At 32.2% G+C, this 18,389-nt stretch overlaps 1 protein-coding gene across 1 annotated transcript; it reads right to left on the bottom strand.

The window, feature by feature from the left end:
* Positions 1–11,981: 11,981 nt before the first annotated feature.
* LOC114190286 (zinc finger protein GIS3) lies at positions 11,982–13,184 on the bottom strand. The gene has a single exon (XM_028079113.1). The coding sequence runs from the start codon at positions 12,956–12,958 to the stop codon at positions 12,164–12,166; it is 795 nt and encodes a 264-aa protein (XP_027934914.1). The 5' UTR covers positions 12,959–13,184; the 3' UTR covers positions 11,982–12,163.
* Between the last annotated feature and the right edge of the window lie 5,205 nt (positions 13,185–18,389).

The raw sequence follows: 18,389 nt of genomic DNA, 5'->3' as shown, positions 1-18,389 counted from the left end.
TGTGTAACAAATATTGATCTTTCAAGAAAAAGAAATACAATACAAATTAATAAATATTATGATATTTACTTATCAGTGATGCCGAGAAGAAAGAAATTGATAACGATAAAAATTATAATATTTAGTTATGAAATATCGCCTCGACAAAACATGGATTGTTTCAAACATACTATTTTTAAATTTGTAAGCGTGTTTAAATCACACAAATCAATCAAATAATTAAAGAAAATGCTGATGTGAAACCACTTTTAATGGCGCAGGATCCGATGAATTGAACTTAGGATTTGGCAATCTTATGTTTTTACTTTTATAAAGAAAATTAAGACTTCTTATTTCATTGGAATAATTTAATTTTTAGGTACTAGTCAATTAGAATAAAAAAACTATGGTTTAGCTTAATTACACTTTGAGTATCCAATTCAATAAGAATATTTTGTACTCACGTCTTTGCTAAAAGAAGAGTTTTGAAGTGATCAGTTTATATTAACCGTATGATTTCACACTTCATAATGTTAAAATCATAACATATTCAGAATAAAATATATAAGGTCTTACTTATTAAAAAAAAATAATACATACAAATAGTGCAAAGTCTTTTTCTTTTGTTATATTTTTTTCTAATTATAAAATATCAGTTATACTAAGTATATTGGTTTTATAATATCTATCTTAATAGTTATGCAAAATCAACAATGAGGTAAATATTTATTTGTTGAGAATGGCTTGTGTCCAAATATTTACTTACAAATATCAGTGAGAATTATATGTATGCATAGTATCTATCTCATCCCATCCCATATTTCTTATGATTAATTATATTATATTATTATGATTAATTATTAGTTTAATTACTTAAAGGGGTTTAATGAAGTTTAAGAATTAACTTTTATAGTTTGTTGCAAGTTTAATTAAGTGTAAGAATTAAAACATTGACTATGATTAATTACATTTATAATATTTGGTTATGTTTAAATAATTTAAATTTGTATTTGGATGATTTAATGTTATGTTTGATTTTGATTGAAAAATAATTTTTTAATTGTTATTGTAATTTTTTAATTAATATTTATTATTCAATTTACATATAAATAAAATGCACATAAACAAAGTGAGGGTAATGCCGATGATTAATTACCGTTAAAAGATTGATTGATCATTTGTGAAATCTTTTTTTTCCACTGCATTTTCTATTTTATATTTTAGCACAAATATATAAATTATTGAATTTCAACTATTTCAATTACACAACTAAGATTCTTTTAACAATAAACCCGTGTCATCCATATTCAAAGAAAAACCGTAATGGTTAATTTATATTTTTAATATTGTTTAAGATGTTTTTTTTTATCAATGGGAGATTGAGACAATATTTTGACTTTGTAAGGACAAATGAATTAGTCATTTATATAGTATTTTTTAATTTATCATTACATCTTTTTCATAATATTTCAAATGAAAGGGTGACTGCCGAGTAATGAGTAATGGTAACTACTTAATCAATATTGTCCAAATTTTATTTATGAAATTTTTAGTAAATGTAGTTAAAAACCTTGTATCATCATGAGATCTAGTTAAACCAATTGTCATTTATTGGTTAAGACTTATATAATAAGAGTTAAATAAGTTAGATTAGACTTTTATAAGTCTTTAACAGAATATGATTTATAGATATAATCCTCACATAACAAAATTGTTATAAAATTGAATTTAAAATCTAAAATGATATTAATATGACAATTGAATCTAACAATAATATTTTAGGGAACTTGAAATTGTAGGATCGATTTCTTCCGTTAGAACAAAAAGAAAAAAAATTATCAATATTCTAGATTTAAATTTATTAAGATAAAATTATTATAATCAATCATCACACGTATGTAACATATTATTAACTTTTTAACTTAGTCACTTTTACCACAATTTTGTTTCTAAAAAATTTCTTTGAAGTATAAAATAGAATGATTAGTGAGTTTATTTTAAGCTAAAAAATAAATAACATCACAACTAAAAGGGTTGAAACGTATCAAGTGCTCCAATATATATACTTTGCCGATATGTTAAATTCAAATTAATTTATAAGATTCAACAATTAAAGTTGGAAGGGAGAGGTGAAGAAGTCGTGGGTTCGACTTCTCCATTAACATCTAAATGATGAGTAATATTACCTGTTAAGAAAAAAAAAATTATGATTAAACACTTTTAAATAAAAGTACATCAGAGGGAACAAATCCTAAGATGAAGCATGCTTGAAACATAGTGAGATGGATTGGAACAATAGGATCTTAAGAAGCTTAATTGATGAGTCGAAGCAAAAGATGCATTAAATATGTACATGTGGGTTTTGGGCAATTGGTTTGGTAGAGTGATAGCTGGGAATGAGTAGATGAGGAAGTTATAAAAGAGATCGATGCCGTTCTCCTCATCCCACTTTTGAGATACACCGAATCTCCCAAATAGATTATGATAATACTTCAACTTAACCATTAATGTCTTACATCTATTGATGATTTGGATTTCGTCACCACTAATTTCCACCGTGCATTTCACACTTTAGGACTATCCCAACTCACAAATGCCGTTCAACCTGTCCCCTTTCTTAAAGTTCAAAGTGCCTACAACCCAAGACCTTCGCATAAAGCAAATAGCCTGTTATTACCACACACCAAAATGCTCTTGTGTTGTGGGGACACTCACATTTCTTCCAAAAGCAACAAACATTGTTCTGCCAAAAAGGACCCGATACCACCATTTTTGCTTACCCTTTACCACCGATTCAAAACTTAAGATAAGATAAAGAAAAAAAGAAAAAAAAAAACAGCTCAATAATAAGTAATTGTGAGGTACGATGTTAGTGGTCGTGTGGGATGCATATATTTTGTTTTTTTCCGCGTCCTTTGAGGTTTTAACTAATAGCTTAAACTTACATTCATAAATCATGTCAATGTAGACACATGTAGTAGTCAATCAAGCTTTTTCTTGAGAGAACAATTTTGGGTCCCATCTTTATCTCTTTGTTAAATAAAAGCCCCTAGAGTTGAAGTACACGAAGAACCTTGAGCAGAGACCTCAACCAACTTTTTCTGCTAACTACTCTCATATGCACCGCAAACGTTTGTCTCCAACTTGACCACAGGAGCTTTTGGAGCCATAGAAATTAGAAAGACGTACGAAACAACTGTACCATTCCATTCCAACACTACTACTACACTACTACTATACTACTACTGCTACTACTTCCTCTCTAGCATGCATGTCAGACCTTAAAATATCTTCCACCCTTTCACCTTTATCAGTTATCTACTCCATCGATCTCCTCTTTCACAGTGGAAAAGGATAAAAAGATAAAACGGATAGAAATTCGAATGGTCTTGTCTTGCTTTTCAGCTTCACAAGTACCAAAGGGCATATTGTATTTCAAGTTTTCTGGTAAAACAAAACAATTAGCTATTTTGGTCACATATTCTCTATTCTCTCTATGACGTTATTGAGTTAACAAGGTTAGCCGTTCAAACAAAGAAAGCATCTCATCTCACTGCACAGTACCCTCTGGTTTTCGGCATCTTTACGACCGTAATTGGAAATTTCCTTCCAACAAAATGTCACAACTTATTTGTCAACAACAATACATGCATGCCTTAAGATAAGAATATGCCTCAAAAAGTTAAATAAACTTTAAGCCATATTTGTCTCTAAGTTGCTATCCATAAAAATATATCTATAGTATACAGTATAATGTGGTACAAAGAAAAACCTCTTTATACCTTGTATCTCCGTTGCTGCTTCCTATCCTGCAATCTTAGAATTTGTAACATTAGGGTCGTTAAATCTTGTAAGGTAGGTATATGCAAATCATGAGCCAAACCAAACTTGCATGAGAAGTAGTAGAAAAAAAGGAAAATTGAGAGTTACGCGTGAGAAAGGGATACAAGGTTTGGTTAAGTGATGAAAAATAACCTTTTCGGCGGTGAAGTAATAAATTTCGCATCTATTACAGGTGCACGCTAGGAAACAAGGCAATCTAACTTTATCAAAAGTACGAGACAAGTCGGGGACAATCACACATGTTTCACCTAAAATTTTGATTGGTAGTCACTGTAAAACACTTCATATAATCCAATAAAAGGAATAAGTGTTATAGTTTCGCATAAACTGGTCCTTACAGTTGCTACCACTTTATTTGTTACTGATAAGACTCCTGAATAGTTTATAACTAGCAGTGTGATCTGTGGTTGTTTGAGTGCGCCAAAAGAAGGATTGTTTATTAGCATGTTCGTAAAGTTTTTTCACTTGGAAAAGTTTTTGAGTTGTTCTTCTTATGAAAACAAATTATTTACAGAATAAGGTAAATGATTGAGACATCAGTTGAACTTAAAAATTTGTAATTTGTGATTACTTTTGAACCATTCTTTTCCAGTTTCGTACGTAATTTATTTCTGATGTGAAAATTATGTACTGTACTTGCAGTTACAAAGTAAAGAAGATGTAATTATATTACTACATATGAAAAGAAAAGTACAGGAGAAAACAATATACTGGATTGTAGTCAGAGCCTGACTCATGGTCAAGTCCAATGACTCATGGAACCCTAAGAACACGCACCCTATGTTGGGTTGTCTGAGTATTCTATTTAATGAATCCCTCACCTAAAGGCCCCCACTTTCACGGGAATAGGTTAGAATGTACGCACAATCACTGTTTTCATCACTCATTATCACTCCAATCTCGCAAATCATACACTTATAATTAGCTCAAGTACTCTTTCACCAATGTTATCTATTGTTCCACTCTTAAAAACCCTAACTACAAATTCATGGTATCTTTGTAGGTTCTAATTCCTGCATTATATCACTTGGAATCACTCACTGTTCGTAAAGGCAGTACCTGATCTACATGGTAGGTTTTGGGGGCACTAACTTTATAGTTTTTCTGTCAAAAATATAGATCCATGATTATAATAAATTATTCCATAACTTGAAAGATCATTGCTATCTGAGACTGATTTTCACATTAGAAAAATGAGCTTATTTCTTAACCTTTAGACATGGTTCACCTAAAACTTAATCCTTTGTAACAAGCTAAGGTACATAGATGGTTTTGGTAATATAGTTTGTTTTTGTTTTTGGCTGGAACTTTTTCCATTTTTGGTTGTTGGTGTTGTGATAAAATATGAAATGGGACATTAATTTGAGGTAGAGAGTTGCGTGAATAGTTAAAGACCCCACCCACGGCATTAACATCACGCAAAGCCGGATCGTGCGGCTTTGGATCAGTGTTCTTTTGTCGTCCTTTCTTTTTCCAACTTCCGAGATCTGGTTGGTTGACTGAATGGTTACCATCGATCGCGTGAGAAAAAGTTCAAACTAAACTTCGGATTGTTGCACACGAAAATCTTTCATTGCCACCATTTATCATAAATTCTCAAGAAGAGGACCATCTTTTGTTATTAGTTTTTCAATCACTCACGTAATTTAATCACTCGTGGTGCATGTCAACCAACAAATGAAGACTCATCACTCACTTTAATTTTTGAGTAAAAGGTTAAATCATTTCCATGGCTTCAAACAATTAAATAGTTTGTGTAGTGGACGCTTATATGTCACACACGCTTTCTTCATCTTTTATAACCCATCTTTATGGGCAATTAACAAATAAAGTTTTCTTAGGTACCTTAGGTTGATGACGATTGACACAAACTCCATGAAAAGGCACTGAAGTGCCTAAGATAAGACATCCAAATGCAGATTGAGACCTAGTATAAAGAAAGCCCTATAAGATAGGTCTTTCACCTCCCACATGTCATGTGATCATCATATATACTTTTCTTTTGTTTACAAAAATTTTCACATTTAATCAAGTTATGCTCCTTCCCGAAATAATTATAGCAAAATTTCTATATCATCTACTAAGAAGAAAAATTGGAGTAATTTCAGTATCATTAAGAATCGTGTGAAATAATTAGAAAAAAATATTCAAGGTGCGCGAACATCACTGCTCAAATTGACACATGCATTTTCTTACTCAAAAGTCTTTACACAAGTATTATATATAATTCATTTTTTTTTTAGTATCTGAAATATTTACAACTTCATTCGCATTATATATAACTTTTGAAAACTTATCTCAAAGTGTTGAAATTTTTAGGACTTTTAATAATATGAGAGATATAAGAGATATATGTGATATGTTATACGGAAGAACATATTTTTGTATTTTATTGATATACTCTATATATAGAACAAAATATAACAAAATATTAAGTATAAAATAATTACAATATCTCACTCTTAATATAAAATAATTAATTTTCTAAAACTGAAATATATCTCTAAAACTGAAATATTTTTTAAAAACTAATTTAAATAAAAAAGATATTAAGTAATATTCTCAACACAAAGCACATACTCTCTTATTTGTAACATTTACACATTTTTTTTATTCAAACATTTAGAGAAGACACAAAACCAGCCATTAATATGAATATGAAGTGCATTTTTTAGAGAATATAAAATGTTTCCACCCAGTCACATATTCTACTGTTGTGTGCTTATCAATTACCTAACAATCATCCTTACTTCATAAAATTAATACATTCTTGAAACACATCTATTTTTAAGTATTTGTAACATCATGCCAGAACAATCAATCCAAAGATTTTTGTTTCAAAAAATACTTTAATATTCTAATTCAAAAGATATTTGTGGCTACACTCTCTCCAATATTAAAATTCTTAAATATTACAATTTACAAAATTCTCTAATTGATTTTTTTTTAAATAACGACAAAGGATATTATTGCTATGAGAAAGAAGAGAAAGAAGAAGAAGGAGTGGCAGAGCGTTGCAAGTGAAGTACAACAAGCAAACAAAATGATAGCATTATAAGAAAACATGAAAATACTAGAGAAAGCTGTCATGAAAAAGTGCAAAACACAAGTGAACAAAAGTATCCTGAGTCAATAACTCTCGAAGTATCATAAAGACTAATTGAAAGTTTTACAGAAAACTTGAAATGTAAGTATACCACAGATTTAGTTTTATGGAATTTGCCAAAAAGAAGTGTTGCACAGTTTTGAGTTCATGATAGCACTAGCACAGATACTATTTGTGCTCATGATTCGTGCGATACAGCAAAACAAAGATTAAGAAGTCTCAGATTTTATCCCTTTTATTACTCTCTTTTTCAATTCCCCCGTCGAAAATAATTTTCTCAGCCATGATTATTCCACCTTTTCCCAACCATGCATATGCCAAATGGAAGCAAAAGGTCCAGCAAAAATGATTATACCTAATGCATCGGATTCAAAAAGCCACACTTTCATGCATTATTACTCTAGAGAACTCCAGCTAAATTTAACAACTTGTGTATTCTATAATGTCAAGAGCATATGTCACTGTATATATAATTATAATTTATAATTCTTCATATCTTATTGTTCACCATCTTATCTTTTATTCTCTTCATTTCATATTGATTGACATTTTTACTTTGAAGGAAATATTAAAAATTTTATTCCAGTGCTGTCTTCAATTAAATAATTTATTTCTAAATGCTGAGAAAAAAGTAACAATATTTTAGTAGTTTTTTTTCACCAATTTAAACATTTATGGTTTTCTTGAGATAAATTGTTTGTTAGAATTAATTGGACTTGTATCCTTCATTAAAATCTCAACATATCAATGAAAAATGTGAAATAACATATTCAATAATTTTAAAGATATAGTTACTAATATTTTAAAATTGTTGAAAGTGTGAATATACAAATAGAATTTTTGTACCAACAAAAGTCGGGTATAGAAAAAAAAAAAGAGAGACTAACTTTCAATGATGTAGCTAATTGAGACAAATCCCTACTAAGAAAGGTGGTAATATCTTTAATGAGTGAGAGTAATTTAATTAGGAATATTGGTCTAAAAGAGGATTTATTTTTTTAGAGGATAAATGGTACCAATCCTCATTGTAAAATATTGACTAAAATTGATTGAAAATCATAATTTTCCTTTTCATTTATTTTAAAAACCAACTACCTGCTTCGAAAGATAACATGGGGAGACCAATGAATGTCCAAGTTTGTGGGGATGGAGAATGAAAAAGAAAGGGAGAAAAATATTGTCTTAGTCATCTTCCAACTCCTACAATGTCCCTTTACATCTTAGTTGTGAAATCCTCATTGACCAATAGTGCAAACCTATGCTACGTAAACACAGACTTTCGGAGAAGAGTAATTTGCAAAAGTCACTATCTGCTATAACAAACAAACCTTCTTTTCGTGTAGATTGGGTATCATCACCTATTCTCTCTTAACTTCTTCATCAACCTCAAGCCAATTAGAACCAACGCAAACCAATTCAAATTTCATGGTCCCAACCCACATGCATGCTTTCAGTGCTATTTTATTAGGAAAAAAAATTGGTTAAAGTACATTCCATTTTTGGGATGTGTAAGTGGGTGAAAGACAAGAGAGAAAAATTTAACACATGTAGCCAGAAAACAAAAACAAAAATGGGAAAAAAAACATTTTTTTTTTCACAATATTATGAACACGTATACGAACTTAATCATGTCTGTAATTGGATTAAAGTGAGTAATAAGAAAGCAGAAGATGGTTTTGGGGTTAAAATTTACAAGAAAGCTTGACTAGTTGGTGACTTGCGTGTGTAAGCCATGTTAGATTAACTTGGGAGTTCAAACAGCTAATGGTGTTTTAATTCTATTGTGTAAGAAAGGTTTCTTAGTTTCTTTCTTCACCAACCACTAAGGATAATTAACTCTCATGTGTTGAAAAGCTCTAAAGAAAGCAACGATCTTTTTCTCTAACTGCCCAAGTTTTCAAATATCTCATCATCATGGTTCCAAAATGAACCAACCTTTTTGTTGTTCCACAAATGAAAAATCAAAATTACTGATCCAAGCAAGCAAAATAAGAGAAAGGTAAAACCGAAAGCATATCCAACCTCTTAATAAAATCTAAAAGTATTCTTATTTTTCCCTTAACCTCTCTTGCGAAAACCAACTCCACCTGTTTCCAACTAAAAGATAAATTAAAACCAAGATTTTTGCTAAGCTAGGCAGATAGAATCATCTTATAGCTTTTATTTAAAGTGACCAAATCTTCTTTTGGGTTTGACATGTTTGAATAAAAGATTTCGATAAATATTTGCATAATGGGTGCCAAAAGCACCGACCTTGTATTATCCTAATTCCATTTAATATACATTCAATATTTCTGAACTTCACTTTAAGTCTTGAGAAAGATAGAAAGATCGAGAATTTTGGGAATATACCACTTGTCAACATGACCGTTTCTGGCTACCTCATCACTCTCTTCCCCAAAATTTATTCCTTTCTGTCCTTAACAAAGTCTTCTTGTTGAGATATATAATCAATTTTGGTCCTCAAACTATTCATTTCTTCGCCACTGTTCTATATATTTACACTATCTCCTTTAATAAACTTTGAAAAAGATACTGATGTTAACAAGTTACCACAAATCATGGGATAGAAAGTTTTTACTATAAAATATAACTAATTTATTACATGTTTGCATATTTTTAATACCAGAACAAACCCTGACACAGTGATATAGTTGTGTCTCTATGGTGGGTTGAGCTCAAGATCGAAAATTGTCTCTTTACATATGCAATTATATAATAAAATAATTCGCTCTCATATTTTTACACAATAAACTTTCTAATGCTGGTGTGAGAAATAGTTTATTTTCTGAATTAAAAGTTTCCCTTTTAAATATTAGTGAAAGGCTTGTCTTACTCTTACCCACAAGTCTCTTCAGAGTAAGCACCAATTGTTGTCAATTATTTTCTCAACAAATGAAAACTCTGTCTGTCACCATCGTTGTGTTTGGACAGCAACTTATTGAACATAGATATGAAGCTTGTTGAGTGAATTATGGAAGACAACGAAAGATTGGCGTATTAGAATGAAACACTTTTTCTTCAATCAGCTAATCAAAATAAACTGTGCATTTTCCAATTGCCTTTTTCTCAGATATTAGTCTTCTTGCTATTGGTCCCACATTTTATCAACTCTTTCAAGTTCAAGAAGAAAATAAGGTACCAACAAACCATCGAAGGGTTAATATATTTATATAGAAGCTCTTAGTGTCTAGAAATATTGCAATAATATTTCACGTTCTTTGAGAGACATAATAAAGATCATGAAAATCAATTAAGGGAACGAGGGAATTAATTAATACATCAATCTTCATCCAAGATTCTATCTCTTTCTTGCATGGTTACTGTTATTGAAGCATATATATTAAATTGGTCATTTATGTAACAAGGGACACAATTATTTGGTTTTTCATTGATGTCTCCAATCAGCTATAAGGTATTCGTGTTTGATAAGGCATCAAATGTGGCATTATAACATGGTGACAGAAAGAAACAGATCAGTTATCATTCCCCTCCTCACCCATCATAAAATGTTTACCCAGAAACTTCCCATTTACACTTGAGTGAAATTTAATAATTATTGTTGATTTTTCGTTTTCAAACCATTCCTTGAATCGTGTCATTGCTCAATAATAGACATAGAGCTTCATGTGTTGTGACCACGTGATTCTGACACTATTGTTATTCTCACGATCACCACCTCTTTTAACCATTGATCCAAGGACAGAAGCAATAAAACCATGAAAGGAAGGTAAAAAAGATTGCGTACTACGTTCTGCATAATATGTGCAGAAAATGTATCTAACCTAATCAAATACACACTCATCATAAAATCTTCCTTCGTGGCTACCAATAATTTTTGCCATATTTATCTCAATTGAAGGTTATAATTATGAAAATGTGGCTACGAATCTAATTTAAAACTCTGGTAAGTTAGATTTGCATATATACAGATGTAAGATATATATTATATTCTGATACCATGTAATAACAGGTATTGGGCAGTTACCATACACGTTGGGATGCTTTATCCTTTTCACATTTTTCACCTCAGCTAAGTACAATACTTTCAAAGATCACTGATCATTTGAAGAAAAGTTTTGAAAATTTCACAATCCGCTGGACTTAAAGATTTGTGAAAATGCTTACTACTTAATTATGTGCTTTATATTGATACTGCTATTTTTTTTTTAATAAAAATACCTTTCAATAAAAAATTACTGCTAAAACAATTTTGAAACTCACTGTTACTATGTTTAATGGTTTGAAGTTATTTGAATGAATGGTATAATCTTTTCACATTGATTGTACTTTCTGTGTACAACCTGTCTAAACTAGTGAGGGCCGTTCTTGCTTATGTAAACACTTTTATTCATTTTTGGCCATAGGAATGAATATATGTGGTTATAATATTAACATACTGGTAAAAAATCCAAATCCAGACTTCAAATCTTCGACACGATGAAATAAATATCAGATAGGTCACTCTCCCCAATCCAGACATAAACATCTGATATACAAATTGATGTTTTAATTCTCTTTAATTAATGTAGTCGCTTGCCCACTAGCAAGACTTTTCTGGCATAAAAATTAATTAAAAAGCCAATCATATGTTTTCTGGGTATTGAAAGGTATATTAGCATCCTTTCATTATATTAATGGACCACAATGTGCTCAATAAAAATACCGCACCGATTCCATGCTAAAGATTACAAATATGAGCATCTTTATTAATGATACTAAATTCATTGTGGCAATAATTTTATATAAGTGAGTTAAAACTTTGAAGAGATCCAAAAAATAACTTATACAAGTTGTACTCTACATGTACAAAGTAACTCACTAAAGTATAATCGGTTAAGATACATTTTCTAGAGTTTAAGGTAACAATTTGATTTATTAATTAGGTACGTTTATCAACTATTTAATTACTAGTCTTCTTAAGTCCTTTTGGGTGCATAATAAGACGAAAATTAACAAAAAAAAATGGAATTACAAATGTAGATTGGTGATGTACAAATTTTGAATGGTATGGCAAAGAAAATTAAAAGGAAAATTAGTGGATGTGAATTTATATGAGCAATTGTAATGTGTACTAAGTGAAATAATTTACGTGAAAAAATAGCAATTAAATATGAAAATGTACAATATACGAAGCTGAAACAGCCAATATATATATGCCCTTAAACGGCGCGTCAAGCCTGAACAAAGAGACGGTTACACTCACTGAATTTTAAGCCGAGCCGAGCCGAGAAGTCACGGCGCAGCTGGCGCAAGGCTAAGGTGCAAGTCTAAGCCCCATGCATCATCAAATTTGGGCCCACCATCCCCTTTGGAGAACCTACTCAAAGAGGGCCCATCAACCGTAGCGTGGTGGGCCCGGGCCTGCACCTGCACCGTTGACAAAGCTAATTGCGAATCACCTACAACGCCAACATAGGGAAACATCCCTGCACCCGCGGCTTTCACACCCGTTATGGTAACGTTGCTACTGTTATTACTACTCAACCCGTTGTGGCCATTCGCCGACGGGAAGGCACAGCCGTGCGATACTGACACGTGGAAGGGAGGAGGCGCGGCACGTGGCGGCACGTACACCCACGGGGCTGCCGGGACCACCATGGAACCCGGAGGAGCCAGTAGGTGCGGCGGCGGGGCGAAGGCGGAGATCATGGGGTTACGCGCAAAGGAAACGGCGGCGTTTCGCGTGGCCTGTAATTGTGCACGCTTCAATTGCTGACGCTCTTTTTTGTGCGCGTTCTGGTGTCCACCAAGTGCTTGTGAATTTGCGAACTCTCGGCAGCAGTATTGGCACTCGTATTTCCGGTCGCCGGAGGACGGAGGTCCGGAACCGACACCGGCGGAGTCCGGCGAGGCAGATGGGGAAGTGGAAGAGGCCTTGGTGGTTGAGTCTTCCACGTCATCATGAATGACCACCTCGTCTTCCTCTTCCATGGTGATGTCTTCATGGACGCTGAAGCCAAAGAGCTTTAAGCTGGTCGGGGAAGTGGGGTTTGCTCTTTTGGCTTTGTAGTCAAGTTGGGTTTCCATGGGCGTGATTTGAGTTGAGTTGAGTCGAAGAAGGGGTAGTGAAAGTGTGGAACAAGAAAGGTAGGGGTAGTTTAATGTGCTTGTATTAAGGAGTAGTTTGTTGCATGTGTTTGGGTCTATTTATACCCAGGATTCAATGGGTTTTGACAAAAAGCAAATTTTGTGTAGAAATTTAGAAATAAAAGGTGAAGAAAGTGGGGTCATTGCGGATGTCCCAAGGAGAAGAAAGTGTGTGAAAATATGGGAACACCACCCTAGAAGACCCACAGCCAAGGGACCCAAAGGCTTGGAATTTGTCTCTTGATACAGTGTTTATCTCCATTGCCTTTTTACTCCCTTCTTCAAATTACAAAGGTGTCCCTCTTAAACCTGTGTTTGGATTCATAATCACTTTACAATTTCATTTAACGCAATTTTAAATGAATGTTCTGTATTTGGTTTAATCTTGAAACTGAATAGGAATTGAAATTATTTATATTTTACAAGAAACTTTTTTTTTCTTTCCAATTCTGCAGATGTTATTAGAAACACAGAATTCAGCAGCGTCTGAATGAATTATTTGACGTGTGAAGAGTTTGGGGTAAAAGAAAAAGACAGTAAAGAATATTGATATATGCAAAAGATGGGAGGGTGAGGTTTGAGAATGTGATGCATGTGATGGGAGTATGGCACGGGATGAAAGTCTTAATGATTGGGTTTGGAAGGGAGGCACATATCATTCTCTTTTCTGCTTCACACACTTAAACTCCCTCGTGTATGTACGAGGCACTGTACATAAAATTATATATGTTTAGTTGGTGTGACTCACCAACAAAAATAAAGGGTAGCTATTTTGAAGGGCAACTCCTAGTCTCTTTCAATCAACTTGCATCTGCTGAATTATTTATATGTAGCAGCATCAAACCCATTAAACTGGATGACTAACATATTCAAAATTAAATAGACAGTTGGACCCATTCCTTCGTTTATCATCCCAACCCATCACACACTTTAATAATTGGTATGTCTAACTCAAATCAGTAGAGAGAGAGAGAGAGAAACAAGAAAAAAAAAAGTCATTGGAGTCTCTGTTTATGAAATTAGGGTTTGGAGAATTTTCAAGCCATGCTGTCTTACTATAAATATTCTATTTATACATGTTTAGTTTTAGCGTAGTGTCTGATAAACCCCGCCCAAGAAGTTTTCAACAGGTTAGAAAAGTTTTGTGATATTTGGCAATTTTCAACCTAAGTTCATGCATTTGAACGTTGCGTAAGATGACCAATCAGAAGCTTACCACCTTGCATAATCTACTGATAAACATTTGTTAAAGGTCTGACTCAACATGAACTTCAGCATTGAGAGCCAATTCCTTGATGACACGTACACACACACATATATCACTCCATAATGCTCATGCCACCCTTTTCTCCATGACTTTATTTAAGATTGCTAAACAATTAATTAATCAGGCATCAATTCAGAAAACAGATGTTCCATTTGAAATCGAAAGTTCTCTTTATTGGACACTTTTGACATAACATATTCCATCCTTTAAAACATATATTATTATTGAAGATTGACGAAGGAACGAAACCCAATGAACCACCGTGAAGCCCATGTCTCTATCCTCCCACCCTGGCCTCTGCTGACTCCAACTAATTCTGCAGCTGATGCAAAGAATTATGAAATCCATCCATACCTCACTACCTTATTTTATTTGTTTCCATTTTTAGCTTCTCTCACAGCATCACGTGAATGAAAAATCCCACCACTCAACAACAAAATTTATAGAAAACTCATCTGAAAATTTTTATATTTACTAGTTTTTGTTGTCTGAATCTATAAACCGACAGCTTCACCCACCACCATTGCACATATCTGTGTCTAGAAAAAGCAGAAGGGGCCCTACAAGTGAGATAGAGAGAAGAACTTTCATAGTATAGCATCCAAGATCCTAAACCAGACCATATATGGCGTTCAGATCTAATTAACACCGCCCCACTAATCACTGCTGCATGTCCCACGTGTCAACATCGTATTCACTCCGTATTCATCTCAGGCTAGATACGCTTCTTTCACACAAGGGATGTGTTTTTTGGTACAGACACCGAAATGCTCCAACCAACACCTACATCATCTACTAGATCTACACATATTTTATATATTCAGTTTCTTTTTTTGCAGTGATATCTTGTGTGTAATTTGAGTGTCTGTGAGAAAGAGGAAGGAATTTGCATAATTATTCCAAGTTGGATTCTTGTTACACATGGCATGAGTAGGCATGATGGAAATTTAGTGAATAAAGTCAAAGTTAGAAGAATAAGGTTGTGGATGATACTAAGTTTAGTTCCGAGTTGGGGTTGTCTGAAAGGGCTTTGTAATGTTATGACATGGAGGGCATTGAATTGAATATTATAAGGTTCAGGTGTGTTTGCGAAACTTAGGGTTTGGGTCCCCACCGTTACGTGTTGATGATGATGAATTATTGTTTATGATGTTTGCGTGATTGACGTTGAAATCTATATATAATTTATATATTGGTTTTAGCTTTGAGAGAGATCTCTGCGAATCTTACTAACTCCGAGAGAGAGTGAGAGTGAGAGCTTTTTGTAGGCTTGTAGTCTCCCACTTATAAAGCATAATTAATCATACATAATCCTAATACTTATGCCAATATTTATCATATACCAAATTTTTAATTATAAAGTAAAGCCTTCTTCAATTCTAAAGTTTTCGTCACAACTCCTAATGTGACCCACCCTGTCCCCTCCTTCCAATATGCCTTATATTTTTAAACCATTCCCTCCGAATTAGTCAAATTTTCAAACAAAAATATTTCCAATATCCCTTCACACTTATAACCTTTACAGTGAATGTTTATATTCCTTTTTAATTGCTGCCTAGATTCGTAATAATAAATTATCATTAGCATAATCTCCCTGTCGGTTCCAATTAATTAAGAAGATGATGGATCCAATTCATTAAACGGACACACTTAATTAACTTCACCTTAAAAATCTGTTTTAATTATTTGATGAAGACGGAGAATAAATATTTAATCTGTTTTCAGAAGAATTTTATGGAGTTATATTTATATATAGATGTACAATCAAAAGATGAATTAATAATATATTTTAAAGTGAATAAAAAAATATAGGTTGGGCAAAGTAGGTGTAGCTGGGCCACTAAAATTGGAACATGAGGGTGAAGAGTGGCTACAGGCCCCCTCTGAAATGAACACACAACACAGAGAAACGAAATTGACAATCTCGTATTGATGTGTGTAGTGTGATTGAAAAAGGTTAAAAGGAGTTTCACGTAGAGACAGTAGTTGTTGTTGGGACCAGGGGTGACCAACCAAAATGTTTGTACCAATTTTTGGCTTCATCTTGTGTGTTGTTGCCTTCCATAAATGGCTTTCTTAATTTCTTCTTCTACCCACTTCGCTTTAATTTCTTTGATTACGATGTTTCACACTGTTAAGTAATTCCAAATCATATCCTCACAATCTGCTGCAGTGCCATTCCACTCTTCCTTCTACTATCTTCTATTTCTAACTCATTCATGCATCTGTCCAAATTTTTTATTTCTATAATTTACTTCATAAAATGGATTTTCAATCAAATTAATTTCAAACTGATATCATCTGTGTTTGAAATTTTCCTTCTAAAAAACCATCTTAATAGTAAAATCCAGAGTGTTCTTTTTTATCTAATGCATATAACTCATCTAAAATTACTTCAAACTTTCTATCAAAATCAATACTTTAATATGAAACTAAGCATGTAAAATTTGCATAAAATCATTTTAGATTTTAAAAGAGATAACCTATTTCACATTCAATTAAATTTAACCGACAAAAAATTTAAAAGTAAGGTAAATTCAAAGTAACCTTCTATATGGGACAAATGGTTTGATCTTTGGCTTGAAACTAAATCTATTTAAGTCACAAAGACTTTCACGACATTATTCTTTGAAACGTCGAAAATAGATGGAGAAAATGTTTAGACAGAATTAGAAATATACACTTTATGATTACTCACATTTTTGGGGAAGGAAACAAATATTTAGACAAACGAGTTAACTTGGGTATTGACTCACTTGTCAAGTTCTTTTGACTTTTCAATCTACCCTTAACTTGTTTTTTTTTTTTAATTTTTTAGAAACAGGTTTGATATGCCAAAATTTAGATTTAATTAATCTAACTCATTGTTTGTTTTTACATGAGCTTTGGCTTGATCCTCCCATATTGTACTTTCCTCTTTTTTATGATAATCTTTGGCTTGAAACTAACTCTATTTTTTGTCACAAAAGCTTTTGTGAATCACAACATTGATCCTTGGAACATCACGGGAACATACAATATTAATGAGACATGAGTCCAATCCACATATAAGGGATTGATATCATTCTTAATCAAAAACTTTAAGGCGATGAGTTTATGGATTTTCATCTTTATATGGCACTAAACTTTCTTATTTTTATTTAATGTGAGACTTACACTCATTTGGACTCCCAACAGTTTAGATAGAATTAGAAATATACACTTTATGATTACTCATATTTTTAGGAAAGAAAATAAATGTATAGACAAATGATTAATTTGACTCACGAGTCGAGTTCTTTTGACTTTCCGGTCTACCCTCAACTTATTCATTTGATTTTTCTAAAAACAGGTTTATATGCCAGAATTTAAATTTGATTAATCTAGCATATTGTTTACTTCTACATGGGATTTGACTTATCCTCTCCCATGTTGTACTTTTCTCTTTCTATGATATCTAAGCTTTTATAAAAAGAAAACCTCAAAAGTTTTTTCATTTAAGATGATATGTAGAGTGATCCATATTGATGTTGAAGTGGAGGTTCATATATACCAAGATATATACTAAAAGAAGGAAAAAAACTAACGAAAAGTGAAAGATAAAGAAAAAAAATATAGGGAAAAGATATTTATAATATATATATATATATATATATATTCGAGTGGATAACTATTTAAACATAAATATTTTGTAAGTATAAAGATCAAAATATAAAAAGAGCATATGTATAGAAACTAAAATGTAAGTAAAAACAATTAAGTGTTACGCCACAACATTGTTAAAGGTTTATTTAGTAATTAATAATAACTAATAAAGGTTTCTTTGGAATAAAATCTAAAACAAATAACTTTGTTTACATTAAAAAACTAGTAATTTAAAAGAATAGGAAATAAAATATAAAAATCATTCGAGTACTAGATAAAAAGGTTGAATATAACCCTTCGATAAAGTTAGGTCGTCTAGACTATAAAATTAAGAAATACGAAAGATGAATACTCTGATCTGAATATAAAAGTGCAGACTCTTTAAAATGACCCCAAAAATAGGACTGAAAAATCAAGTCATCTCAAAAGAGATTCATATCCAAGCTAAAATGTAAACCCAAAATAGGATAAAAAGGAGCA

The sequence above is a fragment of the Vigna unguiculata genome, chromosome 7, assembly GCF_004118075.2.
Source record: "Vigna unguiculata cultivar IT97K-499-35 chromosome 7, ASM411807v1, whole genome shotgun sequence".
NCBI classification, from domain to species: domain Eukaryota; kingdom Viridiplantae; phylum Streptophyta; class Magnoliopsida; order Fabales; family Fabaceae; genus Vigna; species Vigna unguiculata.
Note: the sequence above shows the minus strand (reverse complement) of the source record. Positions and strands in the feature narration are given on the sequence as shown.